Source organism: Ornithorhynchus anatinus, chromosome 11 (assembly GCF_004115215.2).
Source record: "Ornithorhynchus anatinus isolate Pmale09 chromosome 11, mOrnAna1.pri.v4, whole genome shotgun sequence".
NCBI lineage: Eukaryota > Metazoa > Chordata > Mammalia > Monotremata > Ornithorhynchidae > Ornithorhynchus > Ornithorhynchus anatinus.
In genome coordinates, this window is record NC_041738.1 from 56,129,608 (window position 1) to 56,151,216 (window position 21,609).

Below are 21,609 nucleotides of genomic sequence, written 5' to 3' on the forward strand. Positions count from 1 at the left end.
GGCATCTACTGTGTGCAGAACAGTGCACTGGGTGCCTACTACATGCAGAGCACTGTACTGGACATTTCCCGTGGGCACAGTACTGAGCAGGGTATCTCTTCGTTATAGGAGTAATAGTGATAGTAACAGTAAAAAGTATTTATTAAGCACTCACTTTGTGCAGAGAACTGTATAAGGCCCGAGAGAATAGTAGAGTGCTTGGCACATAGTAAATGCTTAATACCGCAATTTAAAAGATGGGGTTCCTGTCCTTGAGGAGCTTGCAATCTAGACTCTAAACTCGTTGTGGGCAGGGAACGCGTCTACTAACTCTGATGTACCGTACTCCTCCAAGTGCTTAATACAGTGTTCTGCCCACAGTAAGCGCCCAATAAAAACCATTGATAATGATGATGATGACAGTGGGGGAGATAAACGGGCCCAAACGGCCAAATATACCACAGGAGAAAGAGTGGAAGCTTGGATACACACTTTTCCTGCTTCAGAATGGATACTAAAGGACCCACGACTTACTGGCTTGGGGGGAAATGTGGGTGCGTACGTGTATTCGAGTGTGCACACCTGCAACACGTGCTTGTATGTGAGGAGGTGCGAGCCAATATGTAAGACGTTGTGCCGATGCTGCCGATCATGGAGTGATGCCAGCAGGTGAATATGATTTAGAGAAGTGAACTTCCTGAATAATAATAATAAATAATGGTATTTGCTAAGCGCTTACTATGTGCAAAGCACTATTTTAAGAGCTTGGGTAGACACAAGGCAATCAGGTTATCCCACGTGGGGCTCAAAGTCTTAATCCCCATTTTACAGACAGGGTAACTGAGGCACAGAGAAGTTAAGGGACTCGCCCAAAGTCACAGCTGCTAAGTGGCGGGGATAGGATTAGAACCCACGACCTCTGACTCCCAACCGTGCTCTTGCCAATAAGTCACGCTGCTTCTCACCTGAAGATGAGCGTGTACGTGAGTGTTGGCGAGTGAGTGAGTGAAGTGTTGGAGTGAGTGTGCATGTGTGCGTGCGTGTGCACGAATCAAGCTCTCGCGGGGTGATCGGCGGCACCTCCCCTTCGGTCTTCAGTCAATTAACCAATCAATCAATAGTATTTATTGAACGTTTACCTTATGCAGAGGACTGTACTAGGCGCTAGGGAGAGTGCAAGAGTTGATGGACACATTCTCTGACCGTAACGAGTTTGCAGTCAAGGTTATGGATGAGGGGGTGGTTCGGGGGTTACAGTCGTGCCCGTGGGATATCCGTGCCCCCCACCTCCATCCCCCTCCCTTTCTCCGGAGCAGAGCTTTTTACCCACGCAATCCCGATCTCTTCTACAGCGCGGGGAGTTCAGCACCCGCGGGCCGGCAACGCTGCAGCTTCCCTTTCTCGGCGACGTCGTTTTCTGGGCAATGAATATTTCATGGTGGAGGAAATAGTCCGCGTGTGCCAGGCTCGGCGCCCACCCTCACCCCCCGGAGCGGCGGCCTTCCTGGTGGCCGCCCCCTCCCCCCTTCCCCACCGTCTCTCCGCTCTCTGTTCTCTCTCTTCTGGTCCCGGACGACTCAACGACGGCAGCGACTTGGGTTCTAATCCCAGCCCCGCCACTTGCCTGCTGGGTGACCTTGGGCAACTCACTTCACGTCTCTGTGCCTCAGGACCCTCATCTGTAAAATGGGGATTAAGGGTGTGAGCCCCATCTGGAACAACCTGATTACTTATATCTACTCTACTATGTGCCTAGAACGGTGCTTGGCACATAGTAAGCGCTTACTATGTGCAGAACTCTGTACTAAGCTCTTGGAATGTGCAATTCGGCAACAGAGACAATCCCTGCCCAATAACGGGTTCGTTTATTATTACCCAGGGAGGCGATTTCCCTCCGGTTCTTCCCCCAAGCCCAGATGAAATTGGGCAGTTCGTGAGCAGTATTGGAATGACCAGGAGAAAAAAGCCCCCCTAGTCCGGTCCTGCCCTCCCTTCCCGCTTCCCCCCTTCTTCCTGTGGAAACTCCTTATGGAAGCTGAAAATAATAATAATAATAATAATGTTGGTATTTGTTAAGCGCTTACTATGTGCAGAGCACTGTTCTAAGCGCTGGGGTAGACACAGGGGAATCAGGTCGTCCCACGTGGGGCTCACAGTCTTAATCCCCATTTTACAGATGAGGGAACTGAGGCACAGAGAAGTTAAGTGACTTGCCCACAGTCACACAGCTGACAAGTGCCAGAGCTGGGATTCGAACTCATGAGCCCTGACTCCAAACCCCGTGCTCTTTCCACTGCGCCACGCTGCTTCTCTAAAAGCAGCATGGGGTAGTGATGATGGTGTTTGTTAAACGCTTACTATGTGCCAAGCACTGTTCTAAGCGCTGGGCACTGTTCTAAGCTCTGGAGATAGAGCACGGGCCTGGGGGTCAGAAGGTAATGCGTTTTAATCCCCGTTTTGCCACTTGTCTGCTGTGTGACCTTGGACAAGTCACTACACTTCTCTGGGCCTCAGTTATTCATCGGTAAAATGGGGATTGAGACTGTCCCACGTGGGACAGGGACTGTGTCCAACCCGATTTGCTTGTATCCACCCCGGGGTTTAATACAGTGCCTGATAGTAAGCGCTTATCAAATGCCACGATTATTATTAGAGAACCTATCTACCCATTCTGTTGTAGTGAACACTCCCAAGCGCTTAATACAGACCTCTGCACACAGTAAGCGCTGGGGAGACAGCGTGGCTTAATGGAAAGAGCAGGGCCTTGGGAGTCAGAGGACGTGGGTTCTAATCCCGGCTCCACCACTTGTCTGCTGTGTGACCTTGGGCAAGTCACTTCACTTGTCAGTGCCTCAGTTACCTCATCAGCGTGGCTCAGTGGAAAGAGCACGGGCTTTGGAGTCAGGGCTCATGAGTTCGAATCCCAGCTCTGCCACTTGTCGGCTGTGTGACTGTGGGCAAGTCACTTAACTTCTCTGTGCCTCAGTTCCCTCATCTGTAAAATGGGGATTAAGACTGTGAGCCCCACGTGGGACAACCTGATTCCCCTATGTCTACCCCAGCGCTTAGAACAGTGCTCGGCACATAGTAAGCGCTTAACAAATACCAACATTATTATTATTATTATTAAAATGGGAATTAAGACGGTGAGCCCCACGAGGGACAACCTGATCACCTCGTATCTACCCCAGCACTGAGAATAGTGCTTGGCACATAGTCAGCGCTTAACAAATACTATTATTATCATTATTATTACTAAGAATTGATTGCCTCGCCCTCACCCTCTGGTCGTCGGAGCCGAAGAGGTTGGACTGTCCGTCTCCAGCAGTGCCGATGCCGGAGACAGAAGTTCTTGCGGGATGGAGAGTGGTGTTGAGCCAGGGGCTGTCACTCAGGGGCTCAAGGTTTTCAGGCTCCTTTGTCTCCTGGCCGTCCTGGGTCCTTATGGGCGCGGGGAGCGGTGATTAGAAGCGTAAGAGGCGGGGAAGGGAGTGGTTCCAGAGCATCCAGCCCGGAATCATTCTCCACACCCCATACGACCACCACCAAAGCCGGCCCCGCCTCACGCTCCGCGACATGGAACTGAGGAAGCCTGAGCGCTGGACGTGGCTCTTCCTCTAATAGTTTCCTGAACGATTCGGGAATCAAAATGATCACGCCTCAACCCCCGTCCCCGCTTCCGATATTAAACAGATAACAATAATGGTATTGGTTCAGCGATTACTATGTGCCAGGCACTGTTCTAAGCGCTGGGGTAGTTACAAGGTAATCCGGTTGTCCCCCGTGGGGCTCACCGTCTTAATCCCCATTTTACAGATGAGGTAACTGAGGCACAAAGAAGTGACTTGACTTGCCCAAGGTCACACAGCTGACAAGTGGCGGAGTCGGGATTAGAACCCATCTCCTCTGTCTCCCAACCCCGTGCCATTTCCACTAAGCCAACGCTGCTTCTCTATATGCACCTTCTCTATGAGAAGCAGCGTGGCTCAGTGGAAAGAGCAAGGGCTTGGGAGTCAGAGGTCATGAGTTCGAATTCCGGCTCTGCCACTTGTCAGCTGTGTGACTGTGGGCAAGTCACTTAACTTCTCAGTGCCTCGGTTACCTCATCTGTAAAATGGGGATTAACTGTGAGCCTCACGTGGGACGACCTGATTACCCTGTATCTACCCAGCGCTTAGAACAGTGCTCTGCACAGAGTAAGTGCTTAACAAATACCAACATTATTATATCCGTGAGTGGGTTTTCCCTCCTCCCCGGAACGTCAGTTTGGAAAGCAGGGCGGTGGGCTGGTGGAGGGCGGGGAGGGGAGAGGAACCAGATACTGCTCACCCCACCGCCCCCACCACATTCTCCCAGGAGCAGAGCAAAGGACCAGGCAGATACAGCCCTACCTGGAGTCGTTGGGGAGAGCGGGGGCTGAAGGTGCCAGGAAGCGGGGCTAGCAGCTGGAGGGGCTGGCAAAACCAGGGCAAGTTCAGGAAGAAGCAGCTGACAGGGCAGGTTCCTTTCCCCTAACCTTGCAGACAACCACTCGCCCGGGACAGCAGCAAGGTGTTCCGGGCGAGTGGGAAAAAATGTGAACCAAGAATGTTGCTGTCGCCGTTGCTCCTTCCCGGGCGCTCTACCGGGCAGGGAAGGGCCGTGTTCAAAAAGAGCCCCATTAAGTGGCTCTCAGGCTGGGCGAGGAGGGGTCAGGAGGGCTATGGACCATGGCGACATATCCAGTGACCACTCAGAGCCAGGGGTCCTTCTCCCCCTTGTCCCCTGGAGCAGGGCCCTGAGGCTGGCGTCAGCCTGAGCCAGGGTAGCAACAGTTGGCGTGTCTCTCAGTGGCCCCGTCCCCGGAGTCCAGCAGGTAAAGACCGCAGCAGCCACGGGCCTCCTAGCTTCCAAGCCCCTCCTTCTCCCTTCCCCCTTCCCCCTCCCCTTTTCTCCTTGCCTCCCCCCCCCCCCCCCCGCCCTCTCCCCAGTAGCTCTGCGTCCTGCCAAGTCGGAGCCCAAGCTCGAGATGACAAAGTGCCCTTTAGTTAATTGCACAACGGATCGCCTAGAGTTAAAAGTTCTGATTTATATGACTCCGGCTCTAACTGCTCAATAACACAGGCCTGTAATCTACTTTCATTTCAAACACAACGGTGATTTATGGGGCGGCATGCCGCTTTAGCTCAGAAATGAGGTGTTCAACATATGCTCTGTTGACATAAATTTGGAATTTATCGCTGTTGTCAAAACTGCCTGTTGGACAAAGGTGCGTATTAAGGCAATAAATGGCCCAGAATAGTTTTCTGTCAAATTTCCTAACCATTGTATTCAGTCTATTTGAGGGGAAAATATATACTTAAAAGTAATCAAATGTCCAAAATCCATACATCTTGCTTGCGGGGGGGGGGGGGGGAGGAAGGGGGGACGGTCCTGCCCAGAAAGGCCCAGATGGCCCCTCCCCACAATAGGGGTGGGTTTCCACTCTCATTTGGAGGGAAGATGAAAGCTCGTTAAACAAAAATAGGCCGGGATGTGTTTACGGCGGGATTCGAGCTGGCAGTGCTGGGAGCAGCGAGCGAGGGAGGTCCGCAACTAAGGCGAAACGAAGCAGTTGGGGTCTTTTTGCGGGTGCGCGAGGGGAAACTCGGGGGAGACGCGCTCCGGAGCGGGACAGGGACTGTCCGGCGTGGGCCGGGGTCAAAGGGGAGGGGGCAGAGATCACTCCGACCCCAGGAGAGCGAGCCCAGGTCTCACCAGGAGACCACCGATAATACAATAGTCACCCCCAATACCCCTGTGGTGAGCTTGGATTCCGTTAGTACGTACGTATCTTCAAGGAAAAATCAGATAACTGTCCTTTCAGATCTGTCTACCCCATCAGTCTTGTGTGAGCAAGGAACGTGGCTACCAACTCTTTTGTATCGTACTCTCTCAAGGGCTCGGCACACAATAAGCGCTCAGTAGATACCATTGATGGATGGGTGAATGGATCCACATCCCGGGCCGGCGTTACTTCGCGGTGGACTGGACGTCGTCGGCTCGCATACATGTAGTATGTAACCTACAGTGACTGCACTCTCGCTTCAAGGATTGATTGACCTTGGGCAAGTCGAGTCACTTCTCTGCACCTCAATTCCCTCATTTGTACAATGGGGATTAAAACTGTGAGTCCCGTGTGACTGTGTCCAACCTGAACTAGCTTGTATCTACCCCAGCGCTTACTACACTGCTTCGCACTGAGTAAGCGCCTAACAAATACCAGAACAAAATCAATAAAGGACGTGGGCTGGCTACATAATAATAATTATTATTAAAATTATAGTATTTGCTAAGCGCTTACTGTGTGCCAAGTACTGTTCTAAGCGCTGCGGTAGATACAAGGTAATCAGGTTGTCCCACGTGGGGCTCACCGTCTCAATTCCCATTTTACAGATGAGGTAACTGAGAAACAGAGAAGTTAAGGGACTTGCCCAAGGTCACCCAACAGACAAGTGGAAGAGTCGGGATTAGAACCCACGTCCTCTAACTCCCAAGCCCAGAGACGTCCGTGCGCCAGGGGGTTCTGACCTATCCATGCTCTGCGGGAAGGACCCCACGATGCCAAACCCCTTCTCCCGGGGTGTGAATCGGACAGGGGCGGGAACCAACCCGGGGGTACTTCGGGGAGGAAATTGGGGTGGGGGCAGACCCCTAGAGGCTGCAGAACCCTTGCCCCCAACGCAGAATTCCCCCCCTATTCCTTCGACCCGGCTTTCCCTTCCTCCCCATGTCACATGCAACCACGTTTTATGCCACAAACCCCAATAACAACGTATAAAACACTGCGTCAGACAACAGTAACAATTTATCGTAGCGCGCAACAGTGTTTTTCTTGCGATCAACAACGTGTAGCCATGTATTGTAACTTGCAGCGGAGATCCGTGCCTGTTTGCTCTGCTGAACCGGGTGAATGAACATCCAAGTAGCTGGGCCCGGGCAGAATCAGGCGAGAAGGCCCGAGCAAACCTCGCTAGCGCGGGATCTAAGGGGTTTTGTTCTCCAGTGTTTCCTCCGTAGAGCATTATTTGAGGAGGGGATTGTGGAGGCGAAGGTGCGCTGCTTCTCTTCCTTTCCTCCTTATAAGAATAATAATAATGGTATTTGTGAAGCGCTTACTATGTGCCAAGCACTGTCCTCCTTCTCTTCTCTTCTCTCCTTTCCCTCCCCCCTCCCGGAAACACGGGAGGCACATGTGCTACTTTAATTTTACTTTTATCCTTCCCCTCGATCCTCAAGGTGTACGCCGAGAATAAATAATACTAATGGCATTTGTTAAGCGCTTACTATGCGAAAAGCACTGTACTAAACGCTGGGGTGGATACATGCAAATCGGCTTGGACACAATCCCCATTTTACAGACGAAGGAACTGAGGCCCAGAGAAGTGAAATGACTTGCCCAAGGTCTCTCAGCAGATAAGTGGCGGAGGCGGGATTAGAACTCATGACTTTCTGAATGCTAGGCCCATGCTCTATCCACTATGTCTGAAATAGCGTGGCTTGGGAAAGAGCCCGGGCTTGGGAGGCAGAGGTCGTGGGTTCTAACACGCACACACAAACACAATCTCTCACTCACTTTCTCTCTCTCTCTCTCTCTCTCTCTCTCTCTCTCTCTCACACACACACACACACACACACAATCTCTCTCTCTCACACACTCACTCACTCACTCACTCACTCACTCACATACAACCAGGTGCTGAACTCTGAGGAAGGTACTGAGCCAGGAGAGGATACAGTTCTTGCCCTCGAGTGCCTGCCAGATTGATGCAGGGAATCAAAACAGGCTCAGAACTCCAGACTTGCTTGTCGAGTGACTTCACGCAAGTCGCTTAACTTCTCTGTGCCTCAGTTTCCTCATCCCGTAGAACGGGGATTAAATACCTGGTCTCCCTGCTTCTTTGACTGTGAACCCCATGTGGGACAAGGACTGTCTGAACCGACTGCAAAGTGTTTGCTGCATAGTAAACGCTTAACAAATGCCACAGTATTATTTTATTATTATTATTATCGAGGAGATATGCAGTGCCGGGCAGAGAGATCTATCACGATCCCGTGGGATGGGAGACGGGGGTTGGAGTGAGTGGGGTCTCTTAGAGCCCAAAATTCACCGGGGGGTCTCCAGCCCCTGGAGGCTGAAGGTTGGGGTGGAATCATTCATTCAATAGTATTTATTGAGCGCTTACTATGTGCAGAGTACTGTACTAAGCGCTTGGAATGTACAAATCGGTAACAGATAGAGACAGTCTTGGTGAGGTTCCTTCTGAGGAATTGAGTTGGGCGTCCAGTAGGGTCTTGGGGAAGCCACCCGAGCTGACAGAGGCTCCTTTGGACTGCGGGCCCACGATTTAGGGTCCAAACCAACTCCGAAGGGCTCGGGCCTTTGCGTGGGCCTTTCGGGGTGCGGGAGATTGGGAAAGCGGGGAGTTCAGGGTGTTTAAAGGTCGAACCCGGACCCCGAGATCGATGGGCAGCTCGCCCCGGCTGCTGTAATTCCGGGTTTACACGGGCCGGGCCGGGGGCGGCGGCGGCGGAGGCCGCCTAATCCTGCGGGCGCGAACGGAACATTTCAATCATATTGGCGACCGGGTGCGGGAGATAAGCGCGCTAAAACCTTGTTGAAAGAAGCTGGATGCGGTGGGGAGCGATAAGATCGTCCTATAACCAGACCCAGAAATGGAAAACTTTTGTTCTCGGCGAAATGTGTTGATAGAGACATTTCCCTTAAAAGACTTAAGAGGAGGCCGGGGCGCGTTAAAACAATAACGGCGGCCGCAGGGTGGGGTGGGGAGGGAGCTGGAGGGATGGGGATGGGGACGGGAGACGGGACCAGTGCTGGGGAATAATAATAATGATAATGGCATTTGTGAAGCGCTTACTTTGTTCCAAGCACTGTTCTAAACTCTGAAAACTACGGCCGCGTCCAGGGGTCCCCCACCTGTGATCGTGACCCCGAGATCAGACCCTACTTGGGCGCCTAATCGGAGAGCGCTGTAGTCGAACTCCCTGGCAGCAGGTGGGGGTCGAGACCAGCGGTGGGTTGGTCTTTTGTTTTTCCGCATTTCTCTCTCGTTGGATTTGCACGGAACCAAGTGGAGGGCGAGGTTCGCAGTTACCTGTGGGGTCAGGGTCTTGGGTAAAACGACTGCGTGGATGTCTCAACACCCGTAAGAGACTCCTAGTCAAGTGGACATCCGGTCTGCAGAGGCCTGGGGGTGCTCAGTCCTGGACTGTCCAGTGTCCCCGCCTCTTGTCAAGAGGGGCTGGGCACAGAGGTCCAAGGGTGGGACAGGGGAATAGCTGATGCTACTTGGGGTGGTGCCCCTTCTTGCTGCTGGACGATGCCCTTCCAACATTGTTTCCCCAGGGTGGGGCTCTCAGGAGAGCTGAAGGGTGAGGTCTTGGGTACTGGGGAGTGCTGGGTGAGTTCTTAAAAACAAGAACATCAAACTTGGTGAACACCACCCTGTCAGACCCATGGCCCACCCTCCCCAGTACTCTTCATGGTTAGGGGTGGACCATCCAGTGCCCCTTCTCCATCCCTGTCTCTCCCTCCAGGGAGCTAGTATGGACTATCCAACATCCTTGATTCTCCCTTCTCCATCCCTGATTTTCTGCCCAGAGACCCAGCACAGACCATCCAACGCCCATAACTCTCCCCTCTCAAATCACTCACTTTTCCTCCAGTGACTTAACCCAGACTATCCAACATCACCCTCTCCATCCCAGAATCCCCATCCAGTGACCCAGCATGGACCATCCAAAACCCAAGACTCTCTTCTTCCCCGCCCCGGCTTGCCTTCCAGTTACTCATTTATAGACTCATGATTTGTGTGAGCAGTTGACAGTGGCTCTAAGATCCCTCTCCTGAGTTGTGACAGGTAGCCAGAGTCATGACTGACATCAAGAGTCATAATTGGTATCAACTCCTGAGTATCACTCTCCTAGGGCAGCCCCCGAGCTTGTCCATCCCGGGAAGCTATCTCCTACAGTGACATCAGAGGATGATTGGGGGAATCCTATGCCAGCTGTCCTCCTGGACTCCCAGGCTCATGAGGTCACTGAGGCCCAGAGAAGTTAAGTGACTTGCCCGAGGTCACCAGCAGACAAGTGGCAGAGTTGGGATTAGAAGCCAGGTCCTTCTGACTCCCAGGCCCTTGCTGTAAGCCACTAGGCCAAGGTGCTATTGGTTGTCAAGGAGGAGAGGAAGGAGGGAAAGAGGGAGTGAGAGATACATGGGCCTCAATACTCCCAAGCCTACATCCTGCAGGGTCAGGGCCAGGGCCAGAGGAAGGGCTGGAGCTATTTAGCCCCATATTACACACTCCTGACCTCCTCCCATCAAGCAGAGTGGTTCCTATGGCTTCATCCCGCCCCTGCCCTGGGTCCAAGCCTCACACAGGCTGAAACTTGTCCTGTAACACCTTGCGTAGCAGTTAAATATCCCCTGGACACTCCTTTGTCTAGCTTCCCACCCTATCCAAGAACTCACCTTACATCTGGGGTTGTCTTCCCCTTTGCCATCTCTAGAGGCCCCTTCCTTTCCACCGTGAGACTTTGTTCCAAGCACTGCTCAGAACATCAGATACTCTCTGCTGCTTTTCTGGGCCACCATTTCTCTGGCCCCCATTGCACCATCTTCCTTGGTCCCAGCTTCCAATGTCCTGGCCTCCATGGTCATGACCTCTGTTTTCCCTGCTTTCATTGTCCAGCCTTCATTTCCCCACACTCCATTGCATGGCCTCCATTAGACTAGCCTCCTTTGCCCAGTTGTCTTTGGTCCCAGCCTCCATTGCCCTGTCTTCATTAATCAAGCCTCCATTTCTCTGGCCCCCATCATCCCAGTCTCTGTTTCCCCAACCTCCGTTGTTTTGACCTCTGTTCTCCCAGCTTCCATTACTCAGCCTCCATTTCTCCATCCTCCACAGCCCCAACCTCTATTCTCCTGGACTTTGTTTTTGCTCTCCTGGCTCCCTGGGGCCTCCTCACTTTGGGGTGGCCTGTTCACAGGCTGGAGAAGACCAGTCGAGGCTTGGGGGGCTGTGCCCAGTTATTGGAGCGGTGGAGGTAAAGTCTAAATTTTGGCTTCTCTCTTGCGTTGTCTAGTTGTTTGCAAAACCAACCCGAAACCCAGTGGGCTGGGTTTCCGTTAGCACTGCAGAAAGCAAGAGGAGGCCGCAGCAGCGTCGGAAAGAGTGAGGGAGACCTACGTGGTGACCGGGGTGGGAGACCTGGCTGGAAGGGCAGATGGGGCGGGGGGCTGAGACCAGGTCAGACGCAGAGGTGTGGAGTGGAGGGGACAGTGGGAGAGCCAGGGGCTCCCCCTCAGAGGTGGGGAGGCGCGATCATACATTCTGCACTGGGACGGGGCTGGTTTCACAACCCTCTTCGGTCCTGTGGCTTCCTCTGAACAAAAGGAGGGCGTGAGAACCGGGCAGAGGACTCAAAACCATCCGCCAGCCCTTCCCCCCTCAGTCACAGCAGCAGTTTGGAGTTGCGGGGGGAGACCATCTGGTCCAGCCCCCTGCCCTCGCACAGCTGAACTCCCATGTGACTCAGGATGGATGGGCCAAGAGCCCTTTGGAGTAGGGGTTTGACAACCTCCTTTGGGAATGGGTTGAAGGCCTAGTTTAAGTTCTTCATTCAGAACATCTTAAATCCCTCTGGCTGCCTGATGGTTGCTGCATCCAGGGCCCATGGGAGGGCAGGATTTGGGGAATTTAGGGATGAGATGGGCTTAGTTTACCCTGCACCTGGAAAACTCAACTCAACCTCGGCCCCGTCCAGGTGTTTGGAGAATGCCTGAGGGCTTGGCCGGACTGAACAGTGTGGAAGGTGGGGACCCAGGAAGCCTGCATAGGGGATGAACCCTCCAAGCCTGGTGACAGCCTGGCTTCAGACCCAGGGCTTTGGGAATCTGTGTCTCTCCTGCCCGCTGGCTAATCCTGATCGGACCCAATCTCTCTGCAGGCAGAGTGGCCTAATGGAAAGAGTCTGGGGCCTGGGAATCCGAGAACCTGAATCCTATTTCCGCCTCTGAGACTTTCCTGCTGTGTGACCTTGGACAAGTCACTTAACACCTCCATGCTTCAGTTCCCTCATCTGCAAAATGGGTAATCAATAACATTTCGACTGTGAGCCCTATGGGGAACCTCATTTTCTTGTCTCTATCCCAGCACTTAGTATAATGCTTGGCACATAGTAAGTGCTGAACAAAGACCACATTTATTATTATTATTACTAGGGAGTGGAGAGGGTAGGGATGGGCAACTATCCCTCTCTTGTTGAGGTCTTTAGGGACTTGTAATCCCAGAGAGCACCCTGTGCCTTATGCACACACATGTTTCTTTGCTAACCTGATCATCTTGTAATAATAGTAATAATAATAACATTATTATGGTATATGTTAAGTGCTTACTATATGCCAATCACTGTTCTAAATCCTGGGGTCGATACAGGTTAATCAGGTTGGACACAATCTCCGTCCCACATGGGGCTTCCAGCCTGAATCCCCATTTTTCAGATGAGATAACTGAGGCTCAGAGAAGTGAAGTGACTTGCCCAAGGTCACACAGCAGATATGTGGCAGAGCCAGGATTAGGACCGAGGTCGTTCTGCTTCCAAGGCCCATGCTCTATCCACTAAGCCATGCAGCTTCCCTATCTTATCCCAAGCCCACTCCTTCTGACCATGGCCTGGACAAGTCCTCTTTCCAGAGAGACTCTGGGAGTGTGGTGGAGAAGGGCCTGGACTAGCAGGGATTTAGAGACGTTTCACTTGTCTCTATTGGTCTCTCCAGATGCTGAGGCCCTGCTTGCTGGAGACCAGGCAACAATGGCACAGGGGGAAGGAGCGCTGGACTGTGCAGTGGTACCTGGAATCGTGCTGGAGTGGTGAGAGGGCCTCCTGAGAAGTCATCTTGACCCTCTGGGGCCTCTGGTCATCTGGGGACCGCCAGCCTTGTGGAAACTGCCCAGCCGCTGTGGTCAGTGGCTTGTCCTGAACTGTCTGTGCTCCAGGCTGGACTGGGCTGAGCTGGACTAGGTGCTCAAGAAGTGGGAAGAGAGAGGCTGTCCGGCCCTGCTGCAGTTGCTATGTCAGGTTTAGGGTCCTGGGGAAGTACACTGGACCATTTGGAGACCCTGTGTCTTCCTCCTGTGCATTCCCCTGAGTCTCCCCCTTTGTCTCAACCGTTTCTGGCTGAGATGCCTTGAGATGCCCCCCAGCAGTGGGGTTGGGATAAGCCAGGGACTGGACTGATGCAGGAGCTGGACCTGGGCCTGGGGCTGACCTCGTGCTGGAGCAGGGCCTGAACGTAGTACTGGATCGGTGGTGGTACTGGACCAGGATCTGGACTGGTGATGGTTCTGGAGCTGGACCTTGGCGTAGGACAGGACTGGTGCTGATTCTGGGAATGGGGCTGGGTTGGGGCTAGTACTGGGCCTGGGACTGGACTGTGTGTGAGCTAGGCCTGGGCCTGGAACTGGACTGGTGTTCAAGCTAGGCCTGGGCTGGAGCTGGGCCTGGAACTGCTACTGGTCTGGTTCTGGAGCTGGGCCTGGGCTGGGGCTGGGCTCGGCCTGAAACTAGGCCTGGGATCAGACTGGTGTTGGACTTAGGACTGGGACCAGACTGGTGCTGGAGCTGAGATTGGGTCTAGAACTGGACTGGTGCTGGAGCTGGGCCTGGGCTGGGGCCAGGCCTGGGACTGAGCTGCGATTGGGATTGGATTGATGATGGAGCTGGGCCTGGATTGGGGCTGGGACTGTGCCGGGACTAGACTGAGCTTCAAACTGGGCCTGGGATGGGGCTGGAACTAGTGCATTTGTAGGTGGACAGGGGTGTTTGTGTGGTGTTTGTGTACGTAAGCATATATGGGCAAGTAGGTGCATGTGTAGTTCTGGGCATTTGTCTTTTCAAATACTGTCAAGTCGTTTTTGTCCCAAAGTGACTCAATAGACACACCCTCTTCCGAACCTCTCATCTTCTGTCATAAAACTGTTCTGGTATGTGCATCCATAGAGTTGTGTGCATTTCTATGTATATGTATATACATGTTTTATGGGGTGTGGACGTGTTTTTATGAAAGACATACATACAAAAAGCGGTGAGAAAAGCGGTGTGGTCTAGTGGATAGAGCGCAGGCCTGGGAGTCAGAAGGATCTGGGTTCTAATCCCAGCTCTGCCACTTGTCTCCTGTGGGCTCTAGGGCAAGTCATTTCACTTCTCTGGGCCTCAGTTACCTCATCTGTAAAATGGAGACTAATACTGTAAACCGCGTGTGGGACACGGACCGTGTCCAACCTGATTAACTTGTATCTACCCCAGTGTTCATTTCAGTGTCTGGCACATAGAAAACACTTAAATACCATAAAAAATGAATCTGCTCATAAATCTTTCTTGCTTGTGTGCGTGTGTATGTGAACATATATGACCATGCATGTGTGCGTGACTGTGCGTCGATGTGGGTGTGTTTGGATTTAAAGCTTGTTTCACTAAGAATGATTAGTTAATGTCAGGGTCCAGTGTTGCGACATCATCAAAATAGTGTTCACTGAAAATGTCCTGCCTGAAACCCATTTCTTAATCTGACTCCATCCACAGTGGCCAAGCGTGAGCTTGCATGGGGCCATGCTGGGGCTCCCAGGCCAGTATGGGTATGTGTGTGTGTGTGTGTCTGTGATTGGGAAATTGTTTTGGGGGTTGGGGACGAGGGAAGGGGAGGAAGCAGCGGGTTGAGAAACTGTTCCCTGAGCACTGCTGGGTCATACCAGATCACTGATCAGAGGGCTGTGTCCTCAGGTACTCTTGAGTCCGGGCGGCCAGCTTGTAATAATAATAATAATGTTGGTATTTGTTAAGTGCTTACTATGTGCAGAGCACTGTTCTAAGCGCTGGGGTAGACACAGGGGAATCAGGTTGTCCCACGTGGGGCTCACAGTCTTAATCCCCATTTTACAGATGAGGTAACTGAGGCACCGAGAAGTTAAGTGACTTGCCCAAGGGGAAGGGTGTGGGGCTCCCTGGTCTTCTGCCCCGGGGGTGTCTGTGGGATGGAGGTAGCCAGCAGCAGCACCAAAACTCCCAAAGGCAAGTGGAGGAGGAGGGAGCAGTACCGAAATGGGGGTCACGTCAGGACCAGATGGTCAGAGCGGTTGAGCCCACAAAGCCCCACCGGGTCTGGTGCCTGAGCATGTCCGGCCCCACTGTGGCCTGCTGTCTTCTCCTTCCAATCCCAACTCTCCCCCCCCCCCCATTAATGCTGGTCTCATTCTGACCAGGGAACCCAGCTCCTCACCCCTCATTAGAGCTGGTTCCAGTCTAAGGACCCCAGCCCCCATTAGAGCTGGTTCTAGTCTTACCAGGGACCCCAGCCTCCCATTCTTCATTAGAACTGGGTCCAGTCTGAATAATAATAACAATAATGATGGTATTTGTTAAGCACTTACTATGTGCCACGCACTGTACAAAATGCTGGGTGGATACAAAGGAATGGTGTTGGACACAGTCCCTTTCCCATGAGGGGCTCACAGTCTCAATCCCCATTTTATAGCTGAGGTAGCTGTGGCCCAGAGGAGTTTAGTCACTTGCCCAAGGTCATACAGCAGATGAGTGGAGGAACCGAGATTAGAACCCATTACTTTCTGACTTCCAGACCTGAATGGGGACCCCAGTCCCCCCACCCCTATTAGGGCTGAGACCCCAGCCCTCACTCCCTATTAGAGTTTGTTCCAGTCTGACTGGACACCTCAACCCCCCAACCCACATTGGAGCTGAGTCCAGTGTGAATGAAGACCCCAGCCCCAGAACTTCCAATACAACTGGATCCAGTCTGAGCAGAGACCCCAGCTCCCCATCCCCTGCCTCCCATTAGAGCTGGTTCCCCTCAGACCAGGGACCCCAGGTCCCCACTCCCCATCCCTCATTAGAACTGAGTCTAGTCTGATTGGAGACCCCTGCCTCCACCCCCCATTAGAACTGGTTCCAGCCAGGGCCCCACTTCTCATTAGAGCGGTCCCAGATTGTTACCCCCTCTCCCCTGCCCCCCAAGTTCATAATCATTCTCTCCTTCCTACTGGGGACTGGCAGGGGCGTGGGGAGTGGGTACAATGCCACCCTATAGGAGGCAGGACTCCCTTTCTCAGGCCAGCCCAGTCTAACCTGGCTCCATCTTTGCCCCCAGGAAGCTGCACAGCGGGATGAAGACATACGGGTGTGAGCTGTGTGGGAAGCGGTTCCTGGATAGTTTGCGACTGAGAATGCACTTACTGGCTCACTCAGGTAGGTACTGGTGAGAGCCTGCAGGTCCCCCTGGGGGCCTCTGTCTTTAACCCCCTCCTCTAGCACCCATCTGCAGGGACCCCAGAAGCCCAGCATAGGTTCCAATTTTAGAACTCCCAAGGACTTGAACCCAGTCTTGCAGATTGACTACCAGCCCACAGGCCTGATCCCAGTTCTGAGGGGCCCAGTAAACGAGGATGGGGAATTCTGTTCAACTGTTTGAGCTGTAGTAGTTAGGGAGCCAGGGTGGGAGACTTCATGTTGGACGGGGTTATGAATAGGCTGGTAACCTTTGGTTCTTATCTGCAAGCCAGAGTACACCCACTTCTCACTTCCCAAAACAGGGCCACCTCCCTTCTGTGGGAGATATGGGTCCTCCTGGGGTCTGTAGATTCACCCTCCTCCAACATCTCCCCCAGTACTCTGTTGCACCTGCCCTGGGCAGGGGCTATTTTTTTTTTGAGGGGGGGAAGGGGTCTTCTCCAGCAATCCTGGCCAGGTCCCTGCTCTCCGCGTGTCAGACACCCTCCCCCTCTCCCCCCCGAAGCTGCCCCTCCTTTCTGGCTAGCACTGCCTGTGTTTGTTATTGTAGCTTGGGCTCCCAGCCAGCCTTGGCGGCGTGCCAAGCCTGTGGGTACAGTATGTACAGTGAAGGCCGAGCCAACTCTGTCATCACACAAGATCCATTTTTTTTCCCTAGTCGGCCACGGGTGGGGGGACAGGGGCGTGGAGGGAAGACTTGCCTGGATCCCCCAAAACAGACCGCAGATTCCTGGGTGGGGACCTTGATGGATGCAAAGGAAGAGGACTCCCCCCCCCCATTTCTCCCGTCCCTCAACTTTCCTCCTCCCCCCATCTCTTTCCTTTCCCTCTCAACGTCTCCGCCTCCCATCTCTCCCTCACTTCCCCAGTCTCTCCATCTTTCAGTCTTTGCGACTCTTCCTTTCTCTTTCTCTCTCTTGTGCCCTTCTTCCCTCCGAAGAGATCGACAGTGTGAGGTCTATTCCCAGTGACTGGAATACTAAATTTTCACTCCTAAATCAGTTTTCATTGTGTTGAAATTGACAATTTGTTTAATTAGAAGTTTGCCCTGTAGGAGGGCTTTGCCGGGGTGTGCTCGTGCACTCGCTCACTTGCTCGGCTCCTCCTTGCTGCTTGTTTTTTCCAAACACCTAAATGGTGGTGGTGAATGTGGAGTTTAATTGAAGTTTTCATTGCGGCTGGAATGCGTTAACTAATCAAGTGTTTGTGAGATATACCTGATGATAACAATAAGTTTAAATTAACGAACAGGACGTTCACTCATTAATGAGACCGCTCTGGCCGGGTCGACCGAGGGGGGCAATTCGAGGTCAGGATGAGAGGTTAGGGGAAGATGGGAGGAGATGGGACTGGGGTAAAGGGGGGGATGGGGCGGGGGTGATAAGGTAGGATCAGGGTCTTGGGTGAGGAAATATGCCTCCCTTCCCCGTTAAACTGTAAACGCCTGGAGGGCAGTAATTCTGGGCCTTGCTGCCGTGGTAATCTCCGAGTCTCCTTTTTCAGTGCGCTCACTAGAAACTAGGAAGAGCTCAGACCCGCTCCAGTTTGCCAAAATGCGGTTGGCTCCGTAGTGGGGAATGGGGGAGAAAAAGGGGGGAGAGGAAAAGTGGGGGGAAGGAGGGGAGAAGGAGGAAAGGAAAGGCCCTGATCTCCGGAGAACGGGAGGAATGTAGGGACCCGAAGAGTAGGGGTACTGGGAAATCTCAGCGGATTTCTGGAATCTCCGCCTCCCCCTGGGATGGTGGGAGAAGAGTGGGGGGGGGGGGGGAAGACAGCACCTTGTCGGTTCTTTCCTCCGCCACCGCCCCAGATCCTACAAGACGGTTCTGGCCAAGTCCGGGGTCCCCAACCGTGACCATATATCCCACTCAGCTGCGATAGTCATTGTACTGCCTAGGCCAACGCAGCCATCCCTCTGCCTTCAGGCAGTTCGGCCGGACAGGGGGGCATGGAAAGACTGAGCTGTTGTCGCCCTCCCTTCTTGACTGAGGTATTGCGAGTCAGCGGTTAGGGGAGTGCCCCTGCTTCTTCTCCTCACTTGTCTCGGGGCTTTGAAGTCCGGATGGCGGTGGAGACCCTCCAGGGTTTGAACTTTCTTCCCCTGCCGGCCTGGATGCGGAGAGAGGCGGGCTTCTGGGCTTCCCTCTTCCTTTCGACATCCAGCGCTTAGTAGAGCGCTATGCACACAGTGAGCGCTCAAAAAATACCTTTCATGGACGAATTGAATGATCATTGGCTGTTTATCCTGGTCTTCCTGGGTCTCTCCCTGTCTCTTTCCCCTATCTCTGCGTCTCTGTGTGTCTCTATAGCTCTCTGCGCCTCATTGTCTCCACCGTTTTGGGTCTCTCTGTATCTCTGTATCTGTGGCCCGTTGTCGCTATCACTCCGTATCTCCCCGCCTAGCCTTGTACCTCTCTTTCATTCCTTCATTCAGTTGCATTTACTGAGCCCTTACTGCGTGCAAAGCACTGAACTAAGCGCTTGGGATAGTACAATACAACAACAGACACTTGGAGTTCACAGTCTAGAGGGCAAGATAGACATTAATATAAATAAATAAGTAAATAAATCCGTCTCTGAGTCTCTCAGTGCCTCATTGTCTCTATCGTTTCGTGTCTCTCTGTCTCCTTGTGTCACTGAGCCCCACTGTCGCTCTCGGTCCGTGCCCCTCTGTAGTCCATTGTCGCTTTCTCCTCGTCTCTCTCCGTAACTCTGGATGTCCCTGCGCCCCATTGTCTCTGCGGCTCCGTGTCTCTGGGTCTCGCTCGCTCTCTCATCGTCGTCGTCGTCCTCCTCCTCCTCCTCCTCCTCTCAGAATTTGGCCTGCGTCCCGAACTTTTTCCCAGCGATGCCGTCACTGGCCTGCCGGCGGGTCTGGATGTTCTGCCAGCATTCCAGAGAGTTTATGATCGCTTGCAAGATGTGCGCCCAAGAACACAGTGTACCCAAAGCAGAAATTAATGCAGGCTTGACTGCTGTCCAAGCCTCAGACACAGGAGAGAGGAAAAAGGAAAACAGAAACTGTTTAATGCTGTTTATAAATTATACACTGGCTGATGAAAAATACATTTCTTTTTTATCCCGCCCCCCTTTTCCCCCCGTCCACCCCCTTCCCTCCATCCTCCAGAGCCCGGGCCGAGAGCAGAAGAATATGGTTTTGCTTTTAGCTCCCGTTTTGGCAGGGGTGTCGATCCGCTGCTGTTTCCCACCAGAGAGCCTTCTCTTCACCTGATGAAAAGGGTTTCGCTTTTCCAACCCTATCGGGGGGGGGGGGGGGGCGGCCTGGCCGGCCGCACATCTGCCCTCCGCCCAGGGTGGGTCACCAGGGTGGGTGGCGGCCCAGCCAGACGGAGAAAAGTTCCCAAAGTTCCCCGAGGTCACTCCGCTCCCCAGCTCAACCCTCGCCCACCCCCCTGGGGGGGGGGTGGAAAAAGGGGGTTCATCTCCCCCTCCTCTCTGCTCCCCCCGCCCCCAAATCCGGGTCTGCATCTCCATATGGCGCTGGCACGGGCTCGGCCGGCTCCCTGCCCCCGTCGTCCCCCCCCCCCCCCCCCCCCGGTTCTTCCATAAATTCGTTTCCACATTATGCGCCTCCATTTACATGGCTTTTGTGTTTTTAATGCCGCTAATGTTTATCATTCGCCCAACAGGCTCGACAGATTTAGCTTCCTGTAGCGCGTCGCGGCTGTAAAGCCCCGTTGCTAAGGAGCGCCCTCCCCGTACTGTAATGGGCTGATTTCGTATTCCGTTCAGCGCGGGGCCGGAGTTTGTATGCAAGACAAAGTGTTTTGATGGCGGCCGATTGCGGCACTGTCTGGAGGCTGTTTGCAGTTTTATGGGCTGTACAGTACACCGTGTGCTCTCCGAGCCCAGCCAGCCTGGGGAATTGGGCATGTCATTTTCCCCCTCTCCGAGAGGAGCCTGTCAGAGAGAACATTGCTTGAAGGGCGGAGGGAAAAGTGGGAATTATGTAATATCGTTCTCTCGCCCTCTCCACCCTCGGGTCTCCGACCGTCTCCGGAGGTGGCCCTGACCCTGGGTCTCTGGCTGTCTCTGTGCCTCTCGGCCTCTGTCCGTCGCCTTCTCCGCCTCTCCGACTCTGTGTCTCTGTCTCTCTCCGTTCCTGTATCTCTGCCAGGCTCTGCCTCTGATTGTCACCCCGACTCTGCATCTCTGACCTTCTCTGCCTCTCCGACCCCTTGCCTCTGATCACTTGTGGCCGTCCGTTTCTCTCGCTGTCCCTCCGACTCTGTGTCTTTGACCATCTCCCTACATCTCTGAATCATTATTAGTCTCTGTCTCTCACCATCCCTGGATGCCTCTGTCCCTCTGACTCTGCATCTCCCAATGTCCCTGTCCCCCCGACTGTCTCCGTCTCTCTTTGTATTCTGTCTCTCTCCTGCCCACTTCTACTCTCCCTCCTCCATTCTCCATCATTGCAAACAGGTCCATGGTTCTGACGGACAAAGTTCCAGAGGGGAGGCCCAGTGGTGCATGACATACCTTTCTTCTCTCTCTCTCTCCCTCTTTCTCTCTTTCTTTCTGTCTCTCTCCTCAGTTATCGATTTCTCGATCTGAGGTTTTGCTATCCTTGACAGGGCTGAGGGGTGTCGAGCATGGGTAAGCCTATAGGGTTAATGAGGATCCCCAAGATAAATATCAAGTCCCCACTCTCCACGTCTCCACTGCCTGTGACATATGGGTCTGGACGCCGACCCTACTTGAGCCCCCATCCTCACTCCAGCCCCTAGGTCAAGATCTGTGTTCTAAACAATCATGTTTATTGAGCACTGAGTACAAGTGTGCAGAGCACTGTACTAAGCGCTTGGGAGAGTACAATGTAATGGAGTCGGTAGACACATTCCCTGCCCGCAGGGATGGGGGTGAGGTGTGGAGATGCTACCTCTAGGCCCCCGCCCTCTGCCCTCACCAGGTCATTCAGCCCAGTGATTTCAGGTGACCCCCTGATCATTCTCCCGCTCTAGATTTACAGATTGCAGCCCCGCTGCTGGACTATGTGGGAATGAGTGTGGATATGTGTGTGACTTCTTGTGTCCATCTTATCTGTCAATAATGAATGAATGAAATAGATGAAGTCATTTCCCATCTTTCCTTTTGATTCTTGACTCTCCATTTCTGTGTCACTCTGTCTCCATCTCTCTCCCCCCCTTTTCCTCACCGCCACCCTCAGGCCCCGAGCTGATCTCCCTGGGGCAAACCTCACGTCAATTGGAAGGTATTTTACAGAATCCATAACGGCCCTAACACAATCTGCCTCGTTAGCCAGCT

At 53.3% G+C, this 21,609-nt stretch overlaps 1 protein-coding gene across 1 annotated transcript in view; it reads left to right on the forward strand.

Annotated features, from left to right (window-relative positions):
* ZBTB16 (zinc finger and BTB domain containing 16) overlaps positions 1-21,609 on the forward strand; it is a 143,870-nt gene that overhangs the window by 54,370 nt on the left and 67,891 nt on the right. Inside the window, exon 2 of the mRNA XM_029074864.2 lies at positions 16,181-16,278. Coding sequence (XP_028930697.1) covers positions 16,181-16,278 — 98 coding nt within the window. The remainder of the gene's footprint in view (positions 1-16,180; positions 16,279-21,609) is intronic.